The 21,140-nt window shown below is 33.6% G+C and overlaps 3 protein-coding genes across 10 annotated transcripts in view; 1 reads left to right on the top strand and 2 right to left on the bottom strand.

Moving 5' to 3' along the window:
- Positions 1 to 797: 797 nt before the first annotated feature.
- Positions 798 to 9,508, top strand: LOC105144694 (tubulin beta-3 chain). The gene is made up of 4 exons (XM_011053749.2): positions 798 to 1,158; positions 5,283 to 5,391; positions 7,307 to 7,880; positions 8,442 to 9,508. Exons 1-4 carry the CDS (start codon positions 1,102 to 1,104, stop codon positions 9,070 to 9,072), a joined length of 1,371 nt encoding a protein of 456 aa, XP_011052051.1. The 5' UTR covers positions 798 to 1,101; the 3' UTR covers positions 9,073 to 9,508.
- Positions 9,509 to 10,371: 863 nt separating this feature from the next.
- LOC105144695 (tubulin beta chain) lies at positions 10,372 to 12,538 on the bottom strand. The gene is made up of 3 exons (XM_011053750.2): positions 12,482 to 12,538; positions 11,536 to 12,200; positions 10,372 to 11,381 (listed from the first exon to the last, which is right to left on the bottom strand). Exons 1-3 carry the CDS (start codon positions 12,536 to 12,538, stop codon positions 10,775 to 10,777), a joined length of 1,329 nt encoding a protein of 442 aa, XP_011052052.1. The 3' UTR covers positions 10,372 to 10,774.
- Positions 12,539 to 13,014: 476 nt separating this feature from the next.
- The window catches only part of LOC105144698 (organic cation transporter 1), an 87,996-nt gene continuing 79,870 nt past the window's right edge, over positions 13,015 to 21,140 (bottom strand). For 7 of the 8 annotated variants that reach the window (XM_087413629.1, XM_011053751.2, XM_087413628.1 and 4 more), the window contains 7 exons: positions 18,642 to 18,900; positions 18,351 to 18,442; positions 17,037 to 17,240; positions 15,868 to 16,111; positions 15,088 to 15,219; positions 13,935 to 14,292; positions 13,015 to 13,681 (listed from right to left, as the gene is read on the bottom strand). In XM_087413629.1, coding sequence (XP_087269755.1) covers positions 13,414 to 13,681; positions 13,935 to 14,292; positions 15,088 to 15,219; positions 15,868 to 16,111; positions 17,037 to 17,240; positions 18,351 to 18,442; positions 18,642 to 18,900 — 1,557 coding nt within the window. In that variant the 3' untranslated portion in view covers positions 13,015 to 13,413. The remainder of the gene's footprint in view (positions 13,682 to 13,934; positions 14,293 to 15,087; positions 15,220 to 15,867; positions 16,112 to 17,036; positions 17,241 to 18,350; positions 18,443 to 18,641; positions 18,901 to 21,140) is intronic. The other variant, XM_011053753.2, reaches the window with a different exon arrangement.

The raw sequence follows: 21,140 nt of genomic DNA, 5'->3' as shown, positions 1-21,140 counted from the left end.
CATGTAAAAGAAATATTTTAAGTTACGAAATAATTGAAATTAATGTATGCTAACAACAAAATGATTTTAATTTAGCTGTACACATAATTATCTAAAGAGGTCCGGCTAAGTGATTAAACTGTAAAATTAATATAATTAAACTACGCTAATCTTATATTTTATTTATTACATTCTGACGTTTGCATGCGTCGGTGATAATTATAGATATTAACAGACCCGCATGTGTGTTGCACTAGAATTCATGTGACCGAAACGCTTCCGTTAAACGTGATACCTTCGCCTGCATTCAACTAGGAGGAAGTACTTTCCAAAAAAAAAAGAGTCCTCCTGTTACGGTTCCGGTGAATGAGCTCAAGGTAATCCGATATAAAGAATAATCGTACGGTCGCGCGTCGTGACGCGTTGAACAATATTTTGCACGCAAGTCATAATTAGCCTGCAGCTTCCGGGAATTAATTTGCAATGGTGATTAATAGCACGTTATTATTCGAAAGCTTAGTTTGAAAACGCAGAAAAATGCTGCCGATAAAAAGAAAAACTATTCGCTTTAATGATCAGAAGAACTGCGAAATGCATTCGGCGAGAAGAGACAAACCGATTGGAAGCGATACTCGAGGGCTGCAGATTTGTTCGCACGAGTCCCTTTTCGGGGGGAAACCCCTTCGCACATATAAAAAGCACAACCCCTTCCGTTTTTCCCTTCATTTCGCGCTACGGACAGGTCGTCCGTTCTTTCTCTCTTCTTTCTCCCCTTCTTTCTCCGTCACAACGACGAATTCCTCCCCGCTCCTTCGAGGCTCAATCTTATCGTCGAGTGTAGCTTCGCCTCAGAGTGGAACTCAGAACGCCGACACGAGCGTTTCCCTCGTCGACGAGTACCGCTCATCGTTCATTCTCAGACTCGACTCGCGACGGCTGGCTGCACTCCTCGGTTCGGTTGCACTCGGCCGCATACGCACCGCACTTCGTTCCGACACGTCGTACGCGCACGCACGGATTCCACGGATCGACCCACGACAGGATAGAGGAGTCTCGTCAGGTCCAGGAGACGAAATAAGCTGTTCCCTTTCATAGCGTACCGTTTTTTGAAAGAAAAGCAGGATGAGGGAAATCGTGCATCTACAGGCTGGACAATGCGGCAACCAGATCGGCGCAAAGGTAGGCCGATAACTCTAGAAAAATGTCTTTTTAATCTCTGTACATTTTCAAATATAAAAGAATTTCCATAAAGCATGTCGGAATACTTGGATGTATTTTTTAATCAAGTTTTTTTCGGAATAGTTGGAAGTTTTTTTTAATTTTTCCTATTAATTGACCATCAAAGAAGAAAGATTTTTATTTGATTAATTTATTTAATAGATTAATACACCTAATGTTTTTTAAATATTTTTTCAAATATTTTTGTACATGCTAGTGTGATATGTAAGTGATACAATTATAATCACATATTTGTTTAATTTGACATTAGTTGAAATATTTGGATGTATTTTAATGGAATTAATTTTTCCATAGTTTAAGAAATTATCAAAGGAAAGAGAGATATTTTTATTTTATTAATTTTTATTTAATGAATCTCATGTCTTTTAAATATCAAATATTATTTTTATAGATGTTAGTGATATGTAAGTGACATATTTATAATGACATATTTGTTTAATTTGACATTACTTAAAATACTACTAATATAATAATAGTGGATGTATTTTAAGGTGGAGTCAATTTTTCCTTAGCATTAAGAGACCATCAAAGAAGAGAGAAAAAGAGATTTTTATTTTATTAATTTATTTAATAAACCTCATGTATTTTAAATATTAAACATTATACACGCTAACGATATGGAAGCGATAATTATATATTGTAGTAGATAATTATATATTCGTTAAATTTGATGTTAATTGATAATTTTAATTTTAATTTTAAATATTGAAGATGATCTAATAAGAAAGTCATAACGTCTATGTTATTGTTACAAGATTCAAATTTATAAAATTGTTTATGCAAAGCATCCTGCATTGTTCTTTTCACATATGTTCCTGTGTATTTATTATTTCATATGTTCCTGTGTTTTTATTATTTCTATACACATCAAGCGGTTTTCAGAAATAATGAATTCTGTGACAAATATTAAATATTATTCTTATCCTATTTCTGACTTTAATAAAAGGAACCGTTTTAAAAAAGTGGTTTTACAAAAATGGATTATCAAAATAAAGAAATTAATATCAACAATTAAATATTTTAATATTACAATTTCGTAATGAATGAATTGATGAAATAATTATAAATTCACAATCGAGTTTTTGATGTAGTGATTAAGTTCAGCACAATAAGGTGCGAACAGCTAATCAATATCAAACTCCAGAAGCGTGAATGGAAGAGTGATTTATTCAACAAAGCATGTGTGAAGCGCTATAGTGTCGATAGCATAAGAATAATTTATCTTTTCGCGATGTCCGGAAATTAACTGTAAATCCGGTTTACATCGCACAGAGACAACAGACGACTGTCAATTAAAGCGCGAACAAGTCAAGTGTTATGACTCATCGTCTTCGGAGTATCGATCGGAGTTCGCTCGAAGCACTCTCGTAGTTTCCGGAAAAGCTCTTTAGACTTAAACTCCCATTACTTATATTTGAACTAACAGAAAACTGGAAAATACCTATCAATTTTTTACCGTATCTTCTTTCAATTTTCAAGGAATATTGTCCCGTTTAAACTATAATATTTTATAAATATTTTGGAACAAGCTATATTATTTTAGTAATAGAGAGATAATTACATTCTGTAATAATTTGAAAATATTAAGAAACAGAAAATGTTGCTATAAGCGATTTTTGTAAATTCTTGCTCTTCATCTTTCTCGACAAAATTAATAATTAACTCGATAAAGATAGCAATAATTGGCGAAAACATGAATGTTACATCACTTTATAAAAAAAAGCAATTTTACTTAATGGTATCGTTCGATTGCGGCTGTAATCGAATTGAAGATAAGACGGCGCGTAACGAATGGAATTTAAAGAACCGCATTCATCTCGATATTGGTACCCTCTTTCATTTCGCGCGACGGAGTGCGTGAAGTGATCCAAGTTTTAATCGCGCCGGCACACGATGGCAGGAAATGACGATCGCTTATACTTAGAGAGCACTTAAGATTCTACAACCGCGTCCACTATCCATTGGCGTGAAAATAAGTGGACATAGAAATACACGTCTGAAAATTTATTTTCCACGTATACATAATTAAATTGGTAATAAATCAATTATTTTTCATATAATTAAATTTTTCATATAATTAAATCACTTATATAAAAAATTAAATAAATCATTTTGCTTTAAAATAAAAAATTACAATAACTAGCCAAATGAAAAGCTATTTATAATACAATCATAAAATAGCTTTCGGTTTTGTTTGACAAAGTAAATCAGATAATTATCGCGAAATTATAGATACGAATTATAGCTGAAATTAAGTGTTGCCATTAATTGATTCGAATCTAATGCTGGTTGCTTCTGAATAAAATGTTATTGTATACATTATCGCGAAACATTTCAAATTCTCTAATTTCATCGATCGTGTTCGTAAGCGTGACACTCGAAACATTTAATTATGTTTGTTATTATCTATTTTATAAATCAAGCACTCTTAATAATTTACTGTAATTTATAATATTATCTCTATACTAATAATTATTTTAAAATACTCTTTACTCATATTTTTATTTTAATAAATATTATGTTAACAATATAATTTTGCGAGCAATTTGAATTAACTGAAATATGTATAATAAAGTATATAAAAATTACTTTGAAATGTACAAATACTTTTAAACATTCTAGAATGTATGTTTCGTTTAACAAAAGTCAACTTTCTACTTTATCCAGGTTTATCTTTGACAAATAAAACCTTATCAAATTCTTCGTGTAACTTTGTTACAAGTTAAGATTTTTCTTGGTATTTCGTGCACAGTGTATTGCTCATCGAGCGATGACGTATATCACATATTATGAACCAGAATACGGAGCATACAATGAGTCAGAATTTTTTTTATAAACATATTATAGTAAAGATCAAAATTTAGTTTGAAAATATCAATAATATACTAAATTGATACAGAAGATGTATACTAATTAATAAATGACTGACAAAAAAGACGCGAAAAATGTTAGTTTTTCATCGATTTATTGATCTTAATATAATTCAATTTTCGAAAATCATCAATCATTTTCGTCGATCCAGAAAGTGAAGCGCTCAAATGAAATTATCTTCCTTGGAAAAGGATCATCTGTCTTCACGTCATTGTAGATTCACTGTCAGTTTCACGGCATTGTTTTCGGCTCGAAAGATTTAACGATTATAAGAAGCAAAACCGAAGTTCCTGTAGGATTAGTCAATCAGTCATGATCTAGACGAGTAAACAATAATATTTATCGAATAGTCAAAATACTAGTTAGAAATCGAGATATAGTCTAGTGAAGAATCGATCAATGAATCAGTTAAGCGTAATAATACAGTTTCCCATTTTACTTAATTTATCTGCGCGATGCGAAACATCAATTTTCTTAAGTATCTTTATTTAAAAAGTCATTAGATCTAATTTTTCTTTATATACGATGCGTCTGTGTGTTAATATATTCTTACAAAGTATATATTAATTTATAATATATAAAGTATAAACTGTCGATCTCGAAACATTCTATTCCAAATCGAACTGTCTCCGTGTGAGAAATGATAAATGATCTATTGTTAGTTCCTATTGAGGTACATGTGATAATGGGCGTCGTGTACGTGATGCACGTAAATGCAGCAAGGATGCATTTAGAATAATCAGAAAGAGGCCCATTTCGTCGAGGCAGCAGCCATGGCGACCGGCACACCGGCTTGCTAATAATAGGAACAGAAAATAGTGAAGACAAGACAAATGGAGAGAGGAGAAATGTTTAACGGGAGGGTGGACATGAGCCAGGGGGCACAGGCCGCGTTTAATTCCGTACGTCTCTATTTTTGGATGTCGCGCGTGTTATCTTTGTCTCCGCGACCGGAGTTTAGGGTGCATGCTCGGCTCCGGAGGGAAGTCGCCCTTCATTTGGCACGTCAAGTGGCTCGTAGGAAAAGTATAGTAAAATAAACCTACCACAGTTATGTTTAGAAAACGTTAAGGAGATGTCTGCTATTTTTGTGTTTACTACTTTCTGATTACTAGATACATATGCTTAGAAATAAGTAGATTGTTTGAACAGTTGGCTTATATAATATTAATGTTAATTAATCACGTTTGTAGTTCTGGGAAGTTATTTCTGAAGAGCACGGCATCGACCAGTCAGGCATTTATCATGGTGACAGCGATCTGCAGCTCGAACGAATCTCTGTATACTATAATGAAGCATCTGGTAAGAACATATTGTAAATATTATATTATGCTTTCTTCTCTATGCTCTTTAATTCTAAGTAAAACATAATTTAACTTGTTTTTAAATTTAATTAATTATTTTTCGCGTGGAACAATTATTACTGCACTAGAAAAAATATTTCTTCAAATATTTTTAGTAAATAATTAATTCATAATAAATTAATAACTATATAATATATAATAATACATAATAATTAGAAATTAGATTACTTGATGCATCTGATATCTTAGTGGAAGAAAATGTATATCAAAAGATCTAAAAAAATATCAAAAGTATCAAAAGCGATAAAAAGTAAACTTTTGTAATAATACCTAATTAAATAATTTAATTAATACTAATTAAACTTGCAATGCTATTTAATATTTTATGAACATGATTATATTTAATAAACATATTATTAAATAATTCTAACGATATTCTGACGTTTAATAAATTGATAGAAAATAAATTCTGACATACAATCTTTATATAATTTCAAAATATAAAAAGATAAAACGCATAGAATCTTTCTAATGGAAATCTCTTCCGAGGATTTTGTCCTCGCGTCTAAAATAGCAATAACGAGAAAGATAGAAGATCGCGTTTCTTGCACCGATGGAATGACTGAGACAAGGAGCGTTGAGACACGCATTTTATGCTGAAAATAGCCATCTTATGTGGTTGGACTTAAGATTGTAAGTTACAACTGCAACACGATTTCAGAATTTCTCATGCATTCGTTTGTGTCGCGAAAACAAGATTATTTCCGAGAATACAACATGCAGCACGTGCTTCAAAGTAGAAACAGTTTAATTAACAAACGAGTGAAATGTATGCACCATGCATCCGTCGTTGTCGCGACTAATTTGTTGTTGGAATAGAGTCCAACACACGTTGTAAAAATATTTTTTAATTCTTTCATTTTTGTCTTTCCTTTTTATTATTTTAATTTACATTTTTAAAACTATTTCATATTCATTTTTTTTTTTTATTAGAAAGGACATAATATTCAATACTTCTTTTATACCCTTGACGTACATTTTTTAAAAGGTTTTTTTTTTTAGGAATTTAAATGAGTTTTTACACGAATCTTTCTTTTTTACTGTTTTCATTTATATTTTTATAACTATTGCTTTTCAATCAAACACTCTCGTAACAATGTTGAAAGTTAACGCTTTCTAATTATTAATATCTTATCAGTAATTGTCATTAATCAAGATTATTGTGTTTAAAATTAAAATTATTTTATATTATGTTGATAATCTCGCAAAATGCAAATTCCTATATTATCCTGACGGTAGTTACTCATTTGTAAACGACAGACATACGGTACATCTATTGATGTACGCATTTCCGTCGATCATTATGGTCGGCACGAGTTTTCGATAGAATAACAATAACGGTTGATTTAATATGGATGCCTTGGAATCTTGTATTACGATTATTGAATACGTCTATCATTATGTTGATGTCCGTTTCTTTGACGTTAATAAATGTAGTTACATTTAATAATGAAAATATTAGAGATCTTATTAATTTCTGTATATATAATAGTAAAATATTTTTTATATAAGTCGTCCTTCTTTTAAATATCTTTAGATATTTCTCACATGGGCGTTGCCAGAAAGTTTTGTTCCAGAGAAGGAACCAAATTAGAATTCAGTCTTGAACCGAGGAGGAGAAGGGGAGAGTATGATATGGATTATCAGTTTTATATTTTGTATCATTATTTTTAATTAATTATAAATAAATAATAGTAGATAAATCACAAAATCACACATATTTAATTATACTTTGCAAAGGTCTTAGCCTCCCTGTCTCTTCCTCGGCTACGTCTATTATCTCTTTTTCCAAAATGTCTGAATAAATAAATGTATACATATAAATATATTACCTGGTGATTTTTCCATTACAGTCGCGACATCCACGAATGGAGGGAAATATGTACCGCGTGCAATTCTTTTGGACTTGGAACCGGGAACGATGGACGCCGTTCGTTCCGGTGCTTACGGAAAACTCTTTAGACCGGACAATTTCGTGTTTGGACAATCCGGTGCAGGAAACAACTGGGCGAAAGGTCATTATACCGAGGGCGCCGAGTTGGTGGACATGGTCCTCGATGTAGTGCGAAAGGAATGCGAGAATTGCGATTGCCTTCAGGGCTTCCAACTCACCCATTCACTAGGAGGTGGTACTGGATCCGGCATGGGAACCTTGTTGATCTCAAAAATTCGTGAGGAGTATCCCGATCGAATTATGAACACTTATTCGGTGATGCCGTCGCCCAAAGTATCTGATACTGTCGTGGAACCTTACAACGCAACCTTATCGGTGCATCAATTGGTGGAGAACACCGACGAGACTTATTGTATCGATAATGAGGCTCTATATGATATTTGCTTCCGCACTTTGAAAGTTTCCAATCCGAGTTACGGCGATCTCAATCACTTAGTTTCGCTCACTATGTCTGGAGTAACCACTTGTCTTAGGTATGCATACAAATCCATGGCAATATAATAGAACTTTGTTTATCTGCAATTTATACAAACTAAATAGTTCGTGCTGAGGTTCCAAATGTATGAACTCATAGCTCAGTTCTTATTCTTTGCAGCACCGTAGTTCCGATAATAGTATATTCTCTACACTTTTTGGAATGAAAAAGAATGAAATATCACTTCAAGAATTTAGAGTATAAGAACTTGACGTATTAATTTCAATATCTTGAACGTCAGTTTTTATCATAGGAATTAATAAACAGTAGTAAAGAGGAAAGAGAATCTCTATTATACGAACTATATGACAAAATAGAATTCTTTTAAATTATCTTCTAATTATACATAAAATAGATAAAGGAATATAGCAATACGTAATGCACATGCTCCTTTCTCATTTTAAATAATATATTAAGTTAATAGCATGTGATGTTTTTGCTCTTTCATATATTGTATTAATGAAGTTAATAATTTTCTGTGAAAAAGTAACATAAATTCGCTAATAATAAAATCTTTATGTTGCAAATATAATTTATTACGTATATTGATTTTTTTCAGGTTTCCTGGCCAACTGAATGCTGATCTCCGGAAGCTCGCGGTAAACATGGTTCCCTTCCCACGTCTGCACTTCTTTATGCCGGGTTTCGCGCCTCTAACATCCAGGTCCATGCAACAATATTCCGCGCTCTCCGTACCAGAACTCACGCAGCAGATGTTCGATGCAAAGAACATGATGGCGGCCTGCGATCCACGCCACGGTCGATATCTCACCGTGGCGGCCGTATTTCGCGGTAGAATGTCGATGAAGGAGGTCGACGAGCAGATGCTCAGCGTGCAGAATAAAAATAGCTCGTACTTCGTCGAGTGGATACCGAACAACGTGAAGACTGCCGTGTGCGACATCCCGCCGAAGGGCCTGAAAATGTCGTCCACCTTTATCGGCAACACCACCGCTATACAGGAATTGTTCAAAAGGATCTCCGAACAGTTTACAGCGATGTTCAGAAGAAAGGCCTTCCTCCATTGGTACACCGGCGAGGGTATGGACGAGATGGAATTCACCGAGGCCGAATCTAATATGAATGATCTGGTATCCGAGTACCAACAGTACCAGGAAGCCACGGCAGAGGAGGACTTCGAGACGGAGGAGTGCGCTGATGACTTCGAAACCTGCGAGCAGGAAAACTGAAAGTTGCAACGCAATGTTCCCTTTTATTAGATTTCTTTTCAGCTTCTCTGTCATCGTAGGAGTCGCATAACTGATCGTATAAAGCTCGCCAGAAGTCGGTTTTTGATACTTTTATATGCAATATGCGCTTTATAATCACTGAGCGTAATGTAGGGGATCGACTTTTTTATGAATTGTGTGATATCGAAATATTTATAAAGAGATCAATATTCAAAAGCAAATTGCAGTGAATATTAAATTAATATGAAAAATAATTATTTAGAATAAAATAATTATTTAAAATAGCTTCTTCTATATTGATCTTGCGTTATGTCTATGACACGCCTATGTAATATTCAGCTTTACTATAGTGACAATCATGAGAATTTTCATATGTCGTTTGGAAAACAAATGTGGCATGCACTGGAACGTAATAAAAATCCATTCGAAGATCAAATTTTCATTATATTTACAACCACTATTAAAATGAAATGTCAAAATGCAATGGAAAAAACTTTTTCCAATTCTTTTTTTCATAATTCCTCTCAATATTGTAACATTAAACATTTGCCTCTTAAATCCTTAAATTTCTTATATTTTTAGATTTTTTTATATTACAATTTTATTTATAGCAATTTTCAATCCTAATAGCACATTTCTTTATTAAATCACATGTTTTTGAGAACGTTAGTATTCATCAATGAGACGACTTAAATGATCTCTCAACACATATTCATAATAAAATCATTTTCATATGTTCACTCATGTTTCAGTGAAGACAACTTGTTTTAAGGAAATTTCATCTGTAATTTTCTGAGCCATTAAACAAGTCTTGTGATTTGATAACAAAGTAAATGACAAGTTATATGATGTTATTTTGTATATATAATAATTTATTCGAAATCCAACTAATCAAATATTTTCTTATTCTGCATGCTCAACATTTCGTCGTCCATATTCTGAAAAAAGTTATATCTTGTCAAAATTAAAAAAATATACTGTATATTTCCTTATCGTCATTTATGGTTTTTGTATTATTTAAAGAATACAGGATAAAATGTAATCTTATATTTTTGATGTATTACTAATAAATATCTTAATCGACATTTTATCTCTGAAAATAGTAGAAGCGATGAGAAACTGTCGCGCAATAACACGCGTTCTCCTTTATTGTACGCAATAATAAAGTGTTTGCCCTCGGGGCACCGATGAGATAATGCGCGATCGCCAATTTTTGCCAAGGTCTTGGCTTTATCAATGTCAGTTGGCCGTCAGAGAAGGACGATAACGAGTTCGATAACGAGAATTGTATCTAAACGCCAACGTTTACTCATCTTATTTAAGAGGCATATTTATATTAAATTATAAACGATATCATTAATTGGATAAAGACAATTTTATCTATGTAACAAAGAGTGTAACTCGTCTAAATTTCCTAAACATTAAAATATAGCGTATTTAGAAGAATTCACTGCGAATATTAAATTGAAAAACAGTTCAGAGTTTTGCTAATATTGTCTTTTATAAATTTTACTAAAGTAAGTACACAGATGATTAAAACATCTTCTAAAAATTCATATATAATTCATATATATATGAACAACATATAAAACGTTGTAAAAAAAACATTTGATAAAAAAATAAAAATTACAAGTACAAAGGAGTTAAATTAAAAAATTTTCAAAAAATTTTGCAAGCTCGCGATCCTCTACGTTAGATTCTTCTATTTTTCCAATTCTTCTTCATCCATTTCGTAATCTTCTACTAATGCTTCTTGATATTGCTGATACTCCGATACCAGGTCATTCATGTTTGACTCCGCTTCGTTAAATTCCAATTCGTCCATGCCTTCGCCAGTGTACCAATGGAGGAAAGCTTTCCTCCTGAACATTGCCGTGAACTGCTCGGAAATCCTTTTGAACAGTTCTTGAATAGCCGTGGAATTGCCGATGAAAGTAGCAGACATCTTGAGGCCGCGTGGCGGAATATCGCACACCGCCGTTTTCACGTTGTTCGGTATCCACTCGACGAAGTACAAACTATTCTTATTTTGAATGTTAAGCATCTGCTCGTCTACCTCCTTCATCGACATCCTGCCGCGGAAAATGGCCGCCACGGTGAGATAACGACCGTGACGTGGATCACAAGCCGCCATCATGTTCTTTGCATCGAACATTTGTTGTGTGAGCTCTGGCACCGTGAGAGCTCGGTACTGTTGGCTTCCTCGGGATGTGAGGGGCGCGAAACCTGGCATGAAGAAATGAAGACGGGGAAACGGCACCATGTTCACCGCGAGTTTTCTCAAATCGGCATTCAATTGACCTGGAAATCTATAATAATCATTTAAAATCAATTATATATTAATAATTACATATTAAAATTATATATTGATTATATATTGATATTATATTTCTTCATTAGTATTTTTATTATTATATTAATAATTTGTTCAAATTTAATAATGATTAGTTTCGTATTGTAGACCTTAGACAGGTTGTCACTCCGGACATGGTAGCTGACACGAGATGATTCAAATCACCATATGTCGGAGTAGTCAGCTTCAAAGTACGGAAGCAGATATCGTAGAGTGCTTCGTTGTCGATACAATAAGCTTGATCACAGTTCTCTACCAGTTGATGAACCGACAGGGTAGCATTATAAGGTTCCACTACAGTATCAGAAACTTTGGGAGATGGTACCACGGAAAAGGTGCTCATAATTCTATCTGGATACTCTTCTCGTATTTTCGAGATAAGCAGAGTGCCCATTCCAGATCCGGTACCACCCCCCAAGGAGTGTGTGAGCTGAAATCCCTGCAAGCAGTCACAATTTTCGGCTTCCTTCCTCACTACATCGAGCACCGAGTCCACTAGTTCAGCACCCTCGGTATAATGACCCTTGGCCCAGTTGTTGCCAGCCCCCGACTGGCCAAACACAAAGTTGTCTGGTCGGAATATCTGTCCGAAGGATGCCGAACGCACAGAATCCATCGTGCCGGGTTCGAGATCTACCAAAATCGCACGCGGTACGTATTTTGGACCGGAGGCTTCATTGTAATAAACGTTGATCCGTTCCAACTGAAGATCTGAATCTCCATGATAGGTGCCCGTAGGATCGATGCCATGTTCATCAGAAATCACCTCCCAAAACTATGTGTGTGAATGATTAAGAATTAATAATTTGATTAAGAATATCTGAGAAATGATGTATACACATAGAAAAGATAAAAACATGGGTTATTAATCGAAGAAAATAATAAAAGCGTTGAATATTTATAAACTAAAAGTGCTATTTCTAATCAATTATTTTAAAAATTATTCTTTTAATTAAAATATAAATTACATAATTTTATATAATTTTCTCAAATATTTAAAATTTTAAATATATATAATAACACATAATTTATATTTTTTTATCGAGAGATACTAACCTTGGCGCCAATTTGATTGCCGCATTGACCGGCTTGAATGTGAACAATTTCACGCATTTTGTATTAAGTATCGTAGAATTTTAAAACAAAATAATTGTATGAAATTCAATAATAATTTTTCTAATAATTGTGTTAGAAATTAGTACTTAAAAAAAAATTGATGGATGAAAAACGAGGAGATCGCGGACTTGCCTAAGATGTCATTTAAACAGAAACAGGCGACTGTTGAGTTCTCCTTGGTGACTGTCCAACTACCTGGGCTATGTTCATATTCTCACCCGAATGATACGGTAAAACTCCGCTACTCAGGTATGATTTTATTCTTGTTTTATTTTATCGTTAAATAAGGATAATATGATACCTGGGGAGTACTCGGGTAAGAGTCTGGACGCGCCCCTATACTTTTTACTTGTTATTTTGTCATAGTATTGATTTTTTTAACAATACTGTAATTGGTAAAGTCAATATCCTTGCTCTCACTTTCAATAATCAAGCATGAAATATTGACAAGGTTTCTCAGACGATCATCACAATTCGTCTCAATAGATATTTTATTTAAGCTAACTGAAATCACAACAAGATTTTCTTTATAACGCAAGGGCAAAATGTAAAATCGACGTCTAAATGAACAATAAAAAAGTATAGCATTACATTCTAGAGTCCTCGTAGATCCCGGACATTAATCCTCGATTCACACGCGTATCAATCACACGCAATGTACACGCACACACCGCGACAAGTTGGAAGTACTCTTCAGCAGCACAGAAAAAAAGACGGGGATCGAATCGTGCTAGTCGACAAACTCAGGCAGGTTTTACAAGGAAGTACATTATAATAAATGGAAAAATAAATACAATGCGTGTCTATACTGGTAATTATGATACAACGTTGCAAAGAGTTAATTATAAGACTGTCTGTTATTTCGTCCTGTCTCATTGCGACTTCCGGCACGCGGACACATCCGCCAATACGCTGGTCGTCTTCAGCTCGACGACCTCGATATTTGACAATTCCTCCGCTTTTGGTGCGCTTAAGTTCTTCGCCTCTTCTTCTTTCGAGGGCAGCAAGGCAGCTGGCTTCTCGCCCTGCGACGTAGTCGCGCCTTCCTGCGACGCGACTTTCGAGGTAGACGAGCGACTACCCGGTCCGCCGTTCAATAAGTACCCCAACGGCAGGGACTCGGACTTGCTTGAACCTTTCCTGAAATTAATATTAAATATTAACACCAAGTTCGTTAACATACACACATGAAGATAATAATCATTAAATATTATTTCAAAATTAAAAAAGAAATAGAATCCGTTAATAATGATTTAAAAATAAAATCGAGAAACTTGTTATAAAACATAAATTCGATAAAAATTGTTTACCAAAAAAAGTTATTTTCCTCGAAAATAAAATTCTACTTCGCATCTTGCAATATGCTAAATCTTTCGTCAGTGAAATTACTAACTTTGGTATCGTTGGACAGGACCACAGTTTGAAATCAGCCCCGAAGAGCTCACCCTCCTCGACCGTCTGCGGCAGATGGATATTGAGCGTCTCCGGCAAGAATATGGAAGTGATAGCGCCGGCGACGCTCAATGATCCCATTACGATTAGGGGTAAGACTCTAGAGTAGACTGCTAAATGAACGATATAGGGGAAGGTGAGAAGGCCGATGCCGGCGATGAAAGAAGCTATACCCATCGCCTGAGACCTTAGTACGGTTGGCAGCAGTTCGCCGACGAAGACGTAGAAGACAGCGAAGGACGCAGCGATGCCGAATTTGCCGATCATCGCCAGACTCACTGTCACCCAGACCGCATCTGCTGCGACAAGGGCCGATCATGTATACAAAAAAGTATATTCGTAGATGGAATTTTATGGTTGATATTCTAAAACGGTTCTTAATACTGTTGAATCTTCTGTTGAGTCTATTTAACACTGTTGAATTTTAAGATGGTATAAACCAATCATACATCTGTATTAACATCTTAAGATATTATTTAAGATAATCTCGAAATAAGAATGGAATATAAATTCTGACATAAGTCTTGATTTTGTTGCTTATGTATTTTATTTCTCTTTTAAAGTATTGCTTTTATCTTTCTTTTTAATAAAAATTTGAAATTTAAGTGGACATCGTAGGTTTTTGATGAGAGAAGCTATGTGTGCGGTGTGCGGTAACTAATTCATAAGCAGGTCGAACATTTATTCATAAACGTTGTGACGTTGGCAACAGTAATTGCCTCTCACATGTTGGATGTGTGCAACAATATCATGACGAATTCAATAAGGTAATGACGTTGAGGCCGCCATGACGCAAAGGCGTGCGATTCGGTTTAATACTTTTATTCAATTTTATCCCGCGAAGATAATCGAATAATGTGAAGATGAGCAACGTGGTAAATGGTCATCATCGTATATTTTCTCTCGTCGGCATTAGGGATATATCATATCCGGCATCACGTATCCGCGTATATGTAATGTGTACGAAATATGACAAAATAAATAATTAAATTTACATATAAAATATAAAATAATTCTTAAGTTATTCAGATATGCATAAAATTATTTCTGTTAAAGACATTTCAGAATCAAACATAAATCAGACGAAGTAGTACCTTCGGGCACAAACATACAGGACACGCAAGCGAGTCCACCCAGCATCATGGTCACGCACAATACCCACCGCCTACCTAATCTGTCCATTGCGTACCACGTAATAAAGTACGATGGAATCTCCACGAGTCCTCCTATAAAAGGTAAAAAATAAATAAATAAAATTATAAATAAAATTATTGTTATATGAAAATAAACACGAGCGTGATGTAATAGGTAGTGCATAAGACTGCTATGCCAGAGATTCCGGGTTCGATCACAAGCAAATTCAAAGAATTTTTCACGCGCTCGTAGCTCCTCTTCGGTGATCTGGCAAACCACCAAGAGTCTATTGCCAAGAAAATCTCTCAAAAACTGTTGTTCGGAACTGGCATTAAAATTGTAGGTCCCGGTACGACCTACGTGCACATCACAGGCATATGTATGAGAGGTATCGGACAACGATGAAAGACGGTTATAAAATCGAAAAAAAAAAATTATATATATATATATAATACGAAAATTATTATCGTTTAACGATTTTTTATTGTTCTGTCGTCTCTTCAATAAATTCAACTTTTATATTGAGAGATTTCTTTGAACAATTAGCGCACTCTGAACAGCGCCTATTCCCGCGAGCCCTTTTATTTTTTATCATTACTTTTAAAGTAGAAAATCGTGATATTCAAATTTTATAAAAAAAAATTATACAATACGTTTTTTATCCCAGTATATCAGAAATGTATGAGATTGTGATGCACTTATGTGTTAACGAACAATTTGGGGAGAAAAAAGACTTTTACCAATGAAAAAGGCTAGGTAATCAGAGACACCCAGATTGGTCGTGTTGTAAGATAACCCGTTGTATACCACCGCGTTCGCCACCCAATCGAAAGCGAGAATGAAGAACTTTTTCCTGATGTTTGGGTTTGTGATCAAGTCCATGGGTGTCGCAGATGACGGCGTTGCTCTCTTTTCACCTTCCAAGTCGATGTCGTTGGAATTTCTGCCGTTACATGATATCCCTTGCCTCTTTAATATTTCTACCTGTAAATAATGTTGCTAATTCATATAATCCTCATACATTTATCCTAAAATTAGCGAAATTCTGTGACAAGAAAGTTTTCGAAAGATTAAGTGAAAAAAGTTATTTGTAAATTTTTATTTTAAACAATAACTTCTGAGATATAAGAATTTAAATGTGGCCAATTATAGATATTTAAATGATCACCTGTGAATATTAATAACGCGCTAAAGTTTACGCTTATTAGCTCTCACTAAATTACAGCACACGAGATTTATATGGACATATGGCTAAACATAATCTGTAATTGGCTACATAATTTTTATTATTTCAAAAATTACTGCTTAAAATAAAATTTTATAAATAACTTTTTTATTTAATTTTTCGAGAACTATCTTGCTACAGTATTTTGAGTCGCAAATTTTATATGTGACATCCTATATATTACTCTTTTACTTCAAAAGTAACAACTCAAAAATGTGATTTTCCAATTATCATAAATGAATAAAATAAACATTACCCATTAATCATCAAAAGTGAACTTAACTTCATAAAAAATTGTTAAAATATTCATAACTCAAAAAGCATAGTTTTTTAAAGGTTGTGATATAAAAATGATAAAAATGACATTTTGAGAATATCTTTTTTTTCTATTATTATTTAATTAGTCAATTTTCTGTCAAACAAAAAAATAAATTTACAGCTTAATTCTTTGGGTCACTTTTGAAGTAAAAGAGTGATATATTAACAGAATAATAACAAAATTAAAATATTTTATTCATATTTTATGAATATGAATAAGATATTTTATTAGAATGTAAAGGCTATGATTGCTACACAAATTAAACAAAGTCGTGGCTTATTTCGAGCTAATAAAAGATATTTTATTATTATAATAATTAAATTATTATATAAGCGAAAGAAATTGATAATTAAATATTAAGTTACCTCCATCTTTCTAAGAAAATTCGTAGGCACTGTTTTGCCATTGACTTTTGCCATTTGTTGGACGATCGCTTCCGCCTCGTCTATTCTATTCTTACTGAGAAGCCACCGCGGCGACTCGGGGATGATCCAGTAGTAACTGAAGAGAAGAATGAAAGGCACCGATGTGGCTAACGACAGGGTATACCAGTGTCTTAACAAGTAACCCTAATAAGAAAAATGGAAGAGAACGAAAGCATGTAATCAACAAAACAATGACAAATTATGTTAAAATAGTTTTTGTCTTTTTCATACAAATTTCTTGCCAAAACTTAAAATTTGAAGGATTATATTTGCCTCTATGCGGGCACGCGCGTTGATTCAGAGACATCTAAATGTAGAATGTTCCTATTATATTAGCATGCAGCGATCGAACACTCGTATTTGCATACGCTCGCACCGTATGATGCACGCTGATAGATCGCTTGCAAAATGATTCACGTTGCACCCTCGCGTTAAATCTATTGCGAGATCCGCAAGCTGTCTTTCGCGGTAACTCGTGGAGTACATGCGAGGCTTTCGCAATATTGGCTGCATTCAGCAGAAAAAGCAGCTTTAGAATTATTGTAAAATTCTTGAATATGATTGGTTTACATTTAGACCCAGTGAGGAACTAAGGGCGAGAGAGAGAGAGAGAGAGAGAGAGAGAGAGAGAGAGAGAGAGAGAAATCATACTAATGAATAAAAATAAATGAATTTTGCAACAATTGCAAAACTTTTTCTGCTGAATGCAGCTAATGCAAGTTTTAAGATTAATCTACAATGCTCTTTGCTTTCTGTCTCTTACGTTTTATCTTTTGCTTTTTTCCTTTTTGCAACTATTTTGGTTGTGTTTGGATATACATTGTCAGTATTGAAAATTCAAGTTACGTATATTATAAATTTTTAATACCTGCATATATATTCGAATACGGCCTTTATCGACAATCGTGTTTCTTGTCTCTTTCGAAGTTCGTCAATTTTTATCTCGAGCAACAGAAAACGAAGAAACAAGAGACAAAAAGGTAAAAGATAAAAAGTAATAGAAAGAAACAGAAAGAAATTATAGATTAGCCTCTAAAGTATTCGTGATTTTCTTCAAAACGATTGTATTTTTTACCCCTTTGTATTTTTTAAAGATGCGTTACTCTCTAAAATTTTTGGAGTGAAATCTATAATTCTAAGAGTGACAAAGAATGACAACTGAGCTAGTATTAAAAAAGAATGGCTTAATTTCTAAAAGTAAAATTTCACTTTTTTGAGTTAGATTATATTTAAAAAATTTTAAACAGTACTTACCAGCAACGCCAAGAGAGACATCGCCGTGGCGAAAAACATGCAAATCACCATCCCGGCGAATGTTCGATATCTTGGCCCCATTAGCTCAAGAGCTGCAATAAAATTTATCGTGCAAAAATATTTTGCATTTCACACGAGCTGATGTTTTTACTTCTAATCGTGTTTATGCAATAATGGTGACAAGAAAATGTGTTTTGATCTTTCTCCTTCATTAAATTGTTCTTAAAGTTTTTTTGTTTTGTATTATTGCCAAAAATTAAATAGCCTGCGATTTATGTGTGCTGAACATACCAAGTATGAAAGGTATCTGATAAATGGCAGGAAAAAAGAGACCATTCACGGTTCTCAGCGCTGTGTAGATCACGTAGTTCGGACTGAAGCTCGTGGCGATAGAGAATATCACTTCGAGAAACAGGATGGCGAAAAAGGCCGTCCTTCTGCCCCATTTGTCAGCGATCCAACCGAACACGACGTTGCCGAAGAGACTACCCACGTAGAAGAAAGTCGTCGACGTGGAAGGCCACCAGCTGTTGTCACATACCAGGTCTAGCTATGTGGATGTAGAACGCCATTAAACGTCTACTTCGCCGGCGCCAAATTGTATATCGGTAAAAGTAATTCAATGATTAACAATAAAATAAACTAGAAAAACTATAAAATAAAAAATAATAAATATGTTCGCGCGCGCATACGAAAATGCCAACGCATAAAGATTTATAATTTTTGTTATTTCTTTAAAAGTTATCAAAATTATTAATAAAAATCGTAATTTAATTAATTACGTTATACAATAAAATATTAATAAAATATATTATATAAATTAGACAATAAAATAAAATTTTTTTGTGAAAAATATATGTGTCTTGCTAATTAATAATAGTTGCTTGAGAAGAATTAAACGCGTATATGTTTCAAATTAAACTAAAATAAACTCTAAATTAAAACTTTTAAAGTTTTTGTTTGCGTTTGCTTATTAATCGAGAGATGCAAAACATACTAAATTGTTAAGAATAAAAGCTGGAATAATATTACTATATATAGACATGATGAACAACTATCGTAATCGACAAAAAACACAAATCTCGATGTGGCGACTTTAAGGAATGAATAATTTTAAAGAAATAATTAACCCGAAGAAAGATTGTAACGATCAAATCATTTTTTTCTGCGTTTGTGTTTGTAAAAAGCACAATATATGCAATTGCGGTCATCGCGATTCTGATGAATGTAATCTTCAAGATCTTACGAGAACTTGACATGTTTCGTAAGCTTTGCATCATGGTATAAGAATACAAGATGCTGTAATCCCAGAATGCATGAACTTTCGGTCAAATTAATGAAAATTCTTAGATTCGCTCCAAATGTGAGAATGAATTCAATGCGACGATTTTTTTTTAATAGATAAAGTTTCAGATGTGCAAATACAGCACATTGAAAAATAATAAAAGTATTTAGCATTTATAAAATTTCATCAAGCTAAAACTTTAAAAATTCTCGATTGGTTTCAAGTTAAAAGATCAATTTCGAGTTAAAAGAATGATTAAATTTCGATTAAAAAGATCGACTAGAAACTTATTGTCGTAAGTAAGCCTAAGAATTAATCAATTGATTGATTAATCAATAAGAAATTGACTAGTCGAATATTCTTCTCACAATCGATTGTGATTAATCAATTTGCACCTTTGAATAAGTGGCAGATTTTCACTCTTTTTTGTGAGGTTAAAGTGAAATTTCTTTCCTTTGGAATAAATCTCAATCAAAATCTGCCACTTTTGTTTAACCTTCATTACACACAGCTCTGGCAGTCCGTATCTACCACATCCGGATATTTGTAACCCAGAGTTTTCTTTTGCTTGTATCTCAGATTGTGGTCCATCGATTTTAACAAATTTTTTTTTAATTTATCGTTTGAAGACTGAAAAAAAAAAAAGAATTTTTGAGTTAGAAAGTCTAAAATGTCGTAGCACAAACGATATTTTGCAATAAGTGAAAAGGGATCGAAAAAAAACGTGAACCATGAAAATCGGGTGGGGTTACGTTAAACCCCATTGTGTGTATTAAGGATTAAGAGTGCAAATTTTTTCTTTTTCAATAATGGCAATATTTTAACTCTTTTAGAGTGAGATTTCACTCCAAGAAATTTAAAGAGAAAGACTTAAATCTTAGATGATATAGCTTATTATTGTAGAAAGTTCGTTATAGAAAATGTATGTGGCAGCCCTAAACGCTTCAGTTCGGATTTGCAATAAATGTTATAACTTGTTTCTCTATGAGAGTCTCGAAAAATGGAATCTCGAAAAATCAATCAAAATCATTTAAATTTAGCACGTTATACAAACCAATGATTCTGATTGATCATATGATATATTTATAATAGATTTTTAAACCTTAAGTTTTAAATCTTAAGGAATAGACGAATTACAATCACTTATTCTCCTCGTATTCGGCTGTAGTTGGTCAATTTCTTACGGCTTAAGACTTAAGGTCCAGTTGCACAACTTAAATTTATCTTTAGATGCTTAATGACCAATGAAATAATTCATAGAGCATCTGAAGATAAATTTAAGGAAGCCTTACCTCGGATCTCAATAGATTTTTAAGCCTTAAGCCATAAAGAATGAACGAATCACAATCAATTATTCTCCTCGCATTCAACTGTAGTTGGTCAATTTTTTAAGACTTAAAACCCATCGTAGATCCCCGGACTTAAATATAAGGCTTGACTATGAATATGGAGATTATTATAGATCCGGGCTAAAGCACCCTGTGTATTCGTACTGTATGTACGCC

Source organism: Acromyrmex echinatior, chromosome 14, assembly GCF_024713525.1.
Source record: "Acromyrmex echinatior isolate Ae372 chromosome 14, ASM2471352v2, whole genome shotgun sequence".
Taxonomy (NCBI): Eukaryota; Metazoa; Arthropoda; class Insecta; order Hymenoptera; family Formicidae; genus Acromyrmex; species Acromyrmex echinatior.
The sequence above is the reverse complement of the archived record's forward strand: the minus strand, read 5'-3'. Positions and strand labels throughout refer to the sequence as shown.